This window comes from Aspergillus mulundensis, assembly GCF_003369625.1.
Source record: "Aspergillus mulundensis strain DSM 5745 chromosome Unknown scaffold_12, whole genome shotgun sequence".
NCBI lineage: Eukaryota > Fungi > Ascomycota > Eurotiomycetes > Eurotiales > Aspergillaceae > Aspergillus > Aspergillus mulundensis.
The window spans coordinates 44,386-54,162 of NW_020797900.1; the positions used below are offsets into that span (position 1 = coordinate 44,386).

Below are 9,777 nucleotides of genomic sequence, written 5' to 3' on the forward strand. Positions count from 1 at the left end.
AGAATAGACTTGATAGAGTGGATATGCTGCTTAGTTGTCATCTCCACTGAGGTTTAGGGCTAAGCTCTCCCCACGGTTATCGACACCCGGCACACATCCAGCCCTTTCCCGCCCAGAGACTATCCCTGAAGAGCTGAAGAAGAGCCAACGTGATTCATAGGGCTCAAACGGTGAACTGAAAGCCATCCTCATCAACGTTCTCCTAAATTGCCATACTTACTTCCACCATGTGCGACAAAAGCAATCTGCCCACACCAAAGCCCCTCATCCGCGTGAGCAGCTTCTTCACCCGCCACCCCTCCCTCTCCAAAGCCGACTTCGACAAGTACTGGCGCGAGGTCCACGGCCCCCTCGTCCTCAACTCCAAAATCTACAGCGAGGCCAAGATCCTGCAGTACTCGCAGGTCCACAACCGGCAGGACCTCACCGAAGCGGCGGCGAAGCTCGGACCAAGACCTCTCGATTTCGAATGGGACGCATGCTCGGAGATGTATTTCCACAGCTGGGAGGACTACGAGAAGTTTGCTACGAGTGAGGAGATGCGGGATGTGCTGGGGCCGGATGGGGCGCGCATTTTGTGTCCGGAGAGGGGGGTCAGGGTCATGGTTACTCTGGTGGATCCGTTGGTTGCAAGTGTACTTTAGATTTGTTAGATTGGTTGGTCTGAAGAACAATTATTCTCACCGGAGTCTCATCCAGGCAACTTGCAAGGAGCTCGGGGATCTGTGCGACCACCCTCTTAGCTGGGCGGGGTATCTTCTCCCGACAAACGGCTGGGGTAAGAGACTATATAGACTATCTGCACAGTTCCTTTCTGCAAGATAGACTGCAGCATACAATATGATTGACTTTACTGGTAAAGTGATTGCCATCACAGGCGGCGCCTCCGGCATCGGGCGCTCAACCGCCAAACTGCTTGCGTCCCTCGGTGCCAAAGTGTCCATTGGCGATATCCAACAGCAAGCTCTGGAGGAAGTAGCCAGAGAGATCAAAGACGCCGGCTACGGTGATGCTTTCGTGCAGACAGTCGATGTCCGTCAAGCCAGTTCCGTTGACAGCTGGATCCAAGAGACGGTCAAATGGGGCGGAAAGCTGGATGGCGCTGCAAACCTGGCTGGCGTTATTGGAAAGTCGATCGGCTTGAAGGGGGCAAGTACCCATCATTTCTGGCTCTATAGAGTACTAACTGGGCGAACAGGTCAAAGACACCGACACCGAAGAGTGGGATTGGGTCATGGACATCAACCTCAAGGGCGTCATGCAGTGTATGCGGGCAGAACTCCAAGTCATGGCTGACAATGGCGCCGTCGTCAATGCAGCAAGTATCGCCGGCATCATGGGATTCCAGAACAACGCCGCCTACACTGCCAGCAAGCACGGAGTCATTGGGCTGACACGCGCCGCTGCGAAGGAAGTTGGACAGGACCGGAACATCCGAGTCAACTGCATTGCCCCGTACGACAGCCTGACCCTTATTGATAGAGTTACTGACGTGATCAGAGGCGCGATCGAAACGCCGATGCTATCCCTCTCCGCCGACATCAACGGTAATAAGAACGTCAAGACGGACACGGCGTTGGCACGGCCAGGGAGGCCGGAGGAGGTGGCCAACTTGATTGTTTTCCTTCTGAGTGATGCGTCTTCATTTATTACCGGTGCTACCCATTCTATTGACGGAGGGTGGGCGTGTTAGGGCTCGACTTCTGTCAGATCTAGATGAATGGATTCCTCCAGACCCTCCACCTCTTCTGCAGACCTGTAATCCGGGGTAAATGCGGGGATAGCGTGGGAAAACCTTTTCCGATCGACTGGACCAGAGATCGGGAGTCTATCAGATCCAGATCTTTGTTATACATAAAACATAGGGTTTCGGAAAAAAGCTGGAGTCGACACCACTCCCCACCATGTCTTCAACCAAAACTGCTGACTCCAATGCCCCGAAAGAGGTGGTCCATGCCGATGGCACCGTCACCTACGTCGACGTCCAGGCCATCGGGGGCGATGTGGAAGACATGCCCAAGGGCTACTTCCGGAGCCTGCCCTTCTTGGGCACAGTGCTGGTACGTACCATCTGACCCGATAACTCAGTATTAACTCTCCAGGCCCAATGCCTCGGATCGATCGTAGCCTACCTGGGCTGGGTGATGCCAGCAAACACCCTGAGCCTGATCAACGCCGAGCTGGGCAATTCCCCCAATATCAACTGGGTAGCCACCGTATGGACGCTCTCAAGCTGCATTGGGTTCCTCCTCATCGGCCGTCTCTCCGACATCTTTGGTAGGAAGTGGATCGTGCAGGGCTCAATGATCCTCTCTATCATCGGGTGCATCGTCGGAGCGCGAGCCACATACGTCGAGATGCTGATTGCCGCGAATGTCTTCAATGGGGTCTCGGCTGCAGGCCAGCTCTCGTTTGGAATCATCCTGGGCGAGCTCGTGCCCAACAAATACCGCGGCGTGATCGTGACGATCGTCTTCCTGTCCTCGCTACCTTTTGCTGTCTTCGGGCCTGTTCTTGCTCGACTGCTGATCCAGAATACAAGCCAGGGCTGGCGGTGGAGTTACTATATCGGACTGATCCTCGCTGTCATCGCCACCATCCTATATCACTTCCTCTACCATCCACCGAAGTACGCACAGCTCAATGTCGACGGCAAGACGAAGTGGGAGATGTTCAAGGAACTCGACTTCCTAGGTATCTTCCTCTTCATTGCGGGCTGCGTGCTGTTCCTCATCGGGCTGTCCTGGGGAGGGACCAGTTACCCCTGGGTCAGCGCACCGACCCTCTGCACTCTGCTCATCGGCATCACTACCATAGCAGCCTTTGTTTTCTACGGTACGTCCGGGCATCTTTTCCATAAACTCCGCTAAGCAATACAGAGGGCTTCGTATGCAAAACCCGACCGTTCATGCCTCCGCGGCTATTCAAGAACGTCGGGTTCGTTGCAATCGTCGCCGACGCAGCCGTGGGCGCAATGGTCTACTACTCCTTCACTGTGCTATGGCCACAGATCATCTCCTCAATCTACACGACCGATTCCATCCAGATCGGTCTGCAGAGTTCCGTGGTCGGCGGTGGAATTCTCCTCGGCCAGGTACTGGGCGGAATGGCGCTGGGCTTCGTCCCCGGAGTCAAATACCAGTGCATCATTGCATCTTGTCTCTCGATGGCCTTTATCACCCCACTTTGCGCTCTGGGCCCGGATACCTGGTCGATGACGATCGCGCTGGGCACGCTGGGTTGTATCGGTATGTCGAGTCCCCCTCCGGATCTGCACGCTCTGACCAAAGCTTCTACAACAGCCGTCGGCTACGTCGACAACATCACCTTCCCCGGCGTGACCCTCGTCGTCGAGGCACAGGACATCGGCCTTGCAACGGGCGTTCTGGGTTCGCTCCGCGCTCTCGGGGGAGCGGTTGCACAGGCCGTGTACGTGTCTGTGCTGGATAACGAGGTGAAGAAGAATATCCCGAAATATGTGGGTGCGGCAGCCACCGCAGCTGGTCTGCCTGAGTCTTCTCTGTCCGCGCTCCTTGAGGCTGTGTCCGCTGGGTCAATCCCTGACGGGGTGCCGGGTGCCACAGACAGCGTTGTTGCGGCCTCAATGGCGGCTCGTAAGATCGCGTATTCGGAGAGCTTCCGCGTTGTCTTCCTTTGCACGATACCATTTAGCGTTATTTTGATTGTCGCTAGTTGCTTTGTGCCGAGCATGAGGGATTTGGTCCATTATAATGTGGCGAGACGTCTTCAGGGACAGGAGAAGGGGGATGTTGTCTCGGAGAGCAAGGCGGACGTTGAGATGATTGAGCATGTCTAAAGCTGACATCGACTTATATATAATGGCTTCCTTTCTCAGTAATACTCTCTGTTTGGTCCAAAGGGTCATATCATAAAGCAGCGAGTGCTTCGGTAGCGAAGTATCCACCAACTGCGTCCATCTTCCAGATCGATAGACAAGTGTTCATCACAACCGACATCATGCAGTGACAGTCAGTTGTAGGTAGATGCCTGCCTGGATGCCTACCCCAGCCGTAGGTAACTGAGCCCATGCCGGGATGAGCGCACGCTGGAAAATGATTGCCGCGCGGGGGCGCCCCCTGTTCAAAGGTCTTGGGGCCATTCAGCTGTATTTATATTCTACATCTCGGCCACCAAGGTACCTAACATGTTCGCAATAACTGCTATCGATAAAATGACGAACCAAACGATGAAAGCCGCGCAATGGGACCCCCAGCAGCAAAAGGTGGTGGTCAAGCAGATCCCGATCCCCTCGCCAGCACCGCACCAGATCCTCGTCAAACTCGCCTCCGCATCTCTCTGCCACTCAGACATCCTAGCAATCAACCAACCAAACATGACCGAGCCTTTCACCCTCGGCCATGAAGGCGCAGGCTACGTCTCCAAGCTCGGTGCCAACTGCACGGACAAGGGGTTCCTGGAAGGCGACCCGGTCGGCTTTCTCTATATCAACGGCTGCTGCTTCGAGTGCGAGGGCTGCATGGTGCACAACAACCACTGCACCAACGGGAAGCCCGTCGTCTCTGGATTTGGAGGGGTCACGGACTTTGGATGCTTCCAGGAGTACGCGGCTGTCGACTGGCAGAATGTCATTCGGCTCCCTGCGCAGCTTGATCCCAAGCGCAGCTCGGCTATCTTCTGCGCTGGGATTACCTGTACGTTTGGCATCTTTATCATCAAGCGGTTGCTAACCATTCTAGCATTCCACGCCGTGGATTCGTGCGACTTAAAGCCAGGGCAGTGGTTCGCTGCCATTGGCGCCGGAGGCCTCGGACAGCTGGCCGTGCAGTACGCGAAGGCGATGGGGTTCCAGGTCATTGCGATCGATATCAACGACGGCGCACTTGAAACGTGCAGGGAACAAGGTGCCGATGTGATCTTCAACTCTCTGTCTCAAACGGACTTTGCCACAGAAATAAAGAAAATTACCAATGGCGGAGTCCATGCGACCGCAGTATTCAGCGGCGCTGCAGCTGCCTATAAGAGCGCGCCGTCGATCATTCGGCCAGGGGGTGTGCTGATGGTCATTGGCATCAGCTCCAGCCCGCTTGAGCTGTCGACATTTGACTTGGCCATTGGTACATATGTTGTCAAGGCTGAGAGCACGAGTATCCCGCAGCGCATGGGCAAAGCGGTCGACTTTACTGCGAAACATGGCATAACGCCGGAGATTGAAGTGCGATCTGGGCTGGAGGATGTGGACGCGATGATCCGCGAGATGCAGGCAGGGACGTCGAGTAAGAGGATGGCCGTTGTCTTTGAATAGTATTGTTGAATATTAAAATATCTCTTGCTTTCCGACAAAAGCACAATGTGATGTAGCTCCAACCGTTTCCTTCGCCTATTTGGCCTATGGTCCATAGGTACCCACCACAGAAGCCAAGTTTTGAATTCTTAGCCCTTTAGTTAGCGTTCGCTAGCGCAGAAAAAAATATATTTTATTATATAAAACACTATGCCAAGGTACTTAAAGTATTAAATTTTATAATAAGTAAAAAAAAGTAATATAAAAACCTAAAATAATAGCCTAAACTAGCTAAAAGTAAAGCTATTTAAAGTAAAATTAAAGTTATTTAAAGTAAATTTATTACTTTATATAGCCCCCACGTGTTATAATAATATTTTAAATTTATTAAAATATAGTATTAATAAATAATATAAGTTTTATAATATTAATTATATCCTAGGCTTTTTATATAATTTTTTTTAGCTTTTTTAAGTTATTAACCTTATAAAAATAATTTTTTTAAATCTTATTTTTTATTTTATCCTAATATATTTTAATTAGGTTTAAATTTAAAAAAAATATAGGCTAATTTAATAAGTAAAGGCCTTATTTTTTAAACTTAGTTATAATTACGCGGGCTTTATAATAAGGCATGTTATTTTATATAATAATAAGGCCTAAATATTACTAAATGTATAAGTTAATAAGGGGAATAATATATTACTAATACTTTTTTAAATTTATTTTTTTTAACTTTTTATACTAAAAAAAGCAAGGCCCTTTAATATTTTTATAAAAAAAACCCTAAAATATTTATTTTTTATAATGCTGGTATTATATAATAATATAAAAAAAATTAAATTTTTTATTTTTATTATAAGTAATTTAAATCTTTACATGTATTCCGCCTGTTACCTAGGTTTTATTTATTTAAAGTACCTTTAAAAAGTTTTTAATAGTTTAAAGGCGTAGGCGTAAAGTAAATTTAAGTTAGTTAACTATTTAAGCAAGTATTAAAAAAGGCTTATTTTAAGCCTTATATTACTTAATTTTATTAAGGTATAGTAAATTTTAAAAAGTTCTTTTATTATAGTTAAGATTTAGGGCCTTAATAACTTAAATAAGCAGTTATATACGGGTGTAAGGCATTAAGTATGTAAGACCAATAAGTCTTAAAGATCTTTACTAATAATAAAGATATTAACAAAGAAATTTAACTAATAAGAATAAAGTATTTTAAACCCTGTTAAATAATACTAAAAAAGTTACTTAAAAATTTAAAAAAAAGGCTAGCCTTAAGGCTACCTTTATAAACCTTTAAGTTATACTTAAGTTATTTTTAATTAAAAAGTAAATATAGGTTTAAATATTTTATATATAAATTTTTACTTTAGCTTATACTTAAGGCCTACCCTAGCCTTATTTAATTAATAATTAAGTTTTTAAATATTAATAACCTAGTTAAGTTATATAACTTAATATAATAATAAAATATATTAAGCCTTGGCAGCCTAAAATTAAAGCTTAGGTTACTTAAAATATTAATTTTAAATTAATAGTAAGTTAGCTTTAGTAATATTAAATAAAAAAATATTAGCCTTAATAATTTTTTTTTTAATTAAAGGGTTATCCGCGACCCGCTATTAAACTAAAAAAAAATAATAATAAAATACTATTATTATTATTAATATTAATATTAAATATAGCTTTATTATTACTATTTTTAACTTTATTAAAATATTATTTAATATATTAAATTTAGTATTTTATTTTTATTATTTATAATGCTTTAAATCAAATATAATATTTATTTATAACTAAAAAAAAAGGCGGCGCTTTAATAATACTTAGTATAAAAGTATAAATTATAATATAGTTTATAATTTTATAAATTCCTAAATTTATTAAATTTTTTACTAAATAAAAAATTACCTTTTTTTTATTATAAGTAAAAAAAAGCCTTTTTAAGTACTGCCCTGGCTTTTTAGCAAGTAAAAAAAAGTACCTTATTATAATTATAATAATTTAAAATACCCTTACCTTTGCCCCTTATACTTTTATTATAGTATAATTATAAAACCCCTTTAATATAATATTTTTATTAACTTTAAAAGCCCTTGGTGTCCCTAATTTTTTTTTTATATTTATTTTTTTTTAAATTTAAAAACTTTAATTTTAATTAGTTTTTAGGTAATAATAATAATAGTAATAACTAGTATAACTTATATTTAATAAATACCTTTAAAATATATAATAAGGTTATAGGTAATAATTTAGTAATTTTTTTTATATTTTTTAACTTATTTTTTTTATTTTACCTCGCGCTATACTAGCTACTATTATTATTAATATTTTTATTATAAGTTTTATATTACTACCTTTATAGGCTTTTTTTTTCTAGCCTTTGGCCTTTTTTTTATAAATACTTTTTATTTTTAACTAGTTTACTAGGGGAATAGCTTTAATATAAATATTAATTAATAAAAAATAGGTTTACTTGTAGTATATAAAGTATATTTAGATATATAAAAATAATAAGTTAATTAATAACCTTAATAACTATATTTATTTAACCCCTAGGTATAATTACTTTTATTATATTTATAATAAGGGTACTTGTTTTCCCCTGCTATTTTATATAAAAAAAATATTACTTTTTTATAATAAATAAACCCTAGTAACTATAATAAATATATTTATTATTAAAATATATTTAATTATTAAGTTAAATTAATAATAAAGGCTTATAATAAAAAAATAAGCCCTAAGGTTTATATAATAAAGGTATTAGCTTTAATTATTTAAAAGCTTATTTAATTTTTTTAACTTATTATTAAATAGCCCCTGGCCTATTTTAATAATAGCTAGGATAGTTACTAGTTTATTAATATCTTTTTTTTAAAAAACAAGCTTATTATACCTTTTTTTTTAAAAAAATACTAAATATAAAAAAAAATACCTAAAAAGGCCCCTGCTCCTGCTCTTAATACTAAATAGTAATTTTTTATTATATTTTTTACTATATAGCTAGTTATTATTTTTTTTTAAAAAAAAATAAAAAATCCTTTTTTTTTAATACTTTAACTTTAACATAAACATAGTTTTTTATTTTAAATTATAACTTAAAATAAGTTTTAATACCAAGCTGGCGGTGTTCTAGCTATAGTTTATTAAATTTTAAAATTTTATAAAAAAATAAAAAAGGTAACTATTTTACTTATAGCCTTGGGTATAATTTTAAAATTTTATAAAATAAAAAATCTTATACCCTTTTTTAAAGCCATAGGTAATTAATAGTAATTAAGTAATAATTTAATAATTTTTTAATAATACTAGTGGTTTATTAAATCTTAAAACCTAGTAAAAAAAAGGTATTTAACTTAATAAGGTTATTACCTTTTTTTTTTAAACTAGTAGTAAACTAATATTATTATAACTAGTTTTTTATAATTTACTAAGGCTTTTTATACATGCTTAAAATTAAAAAGTAGTTTTTATAAATTTTTATAGCTAGGCCAGCCCTTTTACTTAATAAAAAATTTATTATATTTATAAATATATTATTTTTTAAAAATAGCTTTAACTTTTTATTTTTTTTTATTAACTAACTTTATAATTAATAATTATTTTTTTTTCTTTTTAAGGTTATCTTGCTATATAAATAACTTTAAAAAAGAAATATAAAATACTAAATAAATCTTTAATTATTTATATATACTAGTAAGCCGGAGCCAATATACTTGCTTTTTAATAATAAATTTAATTTTAAAGGGTTTATTATACTTTAGGTTAAGTTTTTTACTTAAATATATTAATTTAATATTTTTTAAAAATAYTAAAATATTATTTTTAACCTTAAATTTTACTAAATAATATTTTTAATTATAGTAAAGTATTTATTTTTTTTATATTTTATTTATATAATCCTATAAGTTTTTATAAAGCTATTTTAAATAATATAAACACTTTTTAATAAAAAAATAAAATATTAATTTTTTTAGGTTTTTAAGCCTAAAAATTACTAGTTTTTATTTATAGCTTATTATAAGCGGAGCGTAGCTAGTTAAGTTATTTTTTAAGTTATTATAAGTAAAGTATACTAGTAATAAGTATAATACTTAATTACTTTACTAGTAATTATAATATACATGTAAATATACCTTAAGTATTTAATTTTAGTACTTAATTTAATTATTTAATTAAAAATAATATATTATACTAAGTTATTACTTAATATATAATACTTAATAAAAGGCTATTTAATACTTTAAAATAAAAAGTAAACCTTAATTTATTATTATACTCTAGGGCAACCTTATATTATATATAATTTTTTTAATAAATAAATTAGCTAACTTTTTTATAATAATTTTATTAATAATAAAAAAATATTTTACTTTTTTATTAAATTAATTTATAATTATTAAAATTATATTATAAACGCGCCCTTTATACTTTAATAAAGGTAAGTTAATAATAAAATTTATAAAAATATTTTTTATAATATATTTAATATTAAAAAAAATATTAAA

General features: G+C 37.6%; 4 protein-coding genes across 4 annotated transcripts; all 4 read left to right on the forward strand.

Moving 5' to 3' along the window:
- Window positions 1-227: 227 nt before the first annotated feature.
- On the forward strand, window positions 228-644 carry DSM5745_09386 (EthD domain-containing protein; the record flags this gene model as incomplete). Its single annotated transcript, XM_026751402.1, has 1 exon — window positions 228-644. One exon carries the CDS (start codon window positions 228-230, stop codon window positions 642-644), a length of 417 nt encoding a protein of 138 aa, XP_026599750.1.
- A 196-nt stretch (window positions 645-840) lies between these two features.
- On the forward strand, window positions 841-1,693 carry DSM5745_09387 (SDR family NAD(P)-dependent oxidoreductase; the record flags this gene model as incomplete). The annotated part of the gene is made up of 2 exons (XM_026751403.1): window positions 841-1,153; window positions 1,206-1,693. The coding sequence occupies 2 exons, from the start codon at window positions 841-843 to the stop codon at window positions 1,691-1,693; spliced, it is 801 nt and encodes a 266-aa protein (XP_026599751.1).
- Window positions 1,694-1,904: 211 nt separating this feature from the next.
- DSM5745_09388 (trichothecene efflux pump) lies at window positions 1,905-3,817 on the forward strand (the record flags this gene model as incomplete). Its single annotated transcript, XM_026751404.1, has 3 exons — window positions 1,905-2,060; window positions 2,103-2,835; window positions 2,880-3,817. 3 exons carry the CDS (start codon window positions 1,905-1,907, stop codon window positions 3,815-3,817), a joined length of 1,827 nt encoding a protein of 608 aa, XP_026599752.1.
- Window positions 3,818-4,165: 348 nt separating this feature from the next.
- Window positions 4,166-5,284, forward strand: DSM5745_09389 (uncharacterized protein; the record flags this gene model as incomplete). Its single annotated transcript, XM_026751405.1, has 2 exons — window positions 4,166-4,673; window positions 4,719-5,284. The coding sequence occupies 2 exons, from the start codon at window positions 4,166-4,168 to the stop codon at window positions 5,282-5,284; spliced, it is 1,074 nt and encodes a 357-aa protein (XP_026599753.1).
- Between the last annotated feature and the right edge of the window lie 4,493 nt (window positions 5,285-9,777).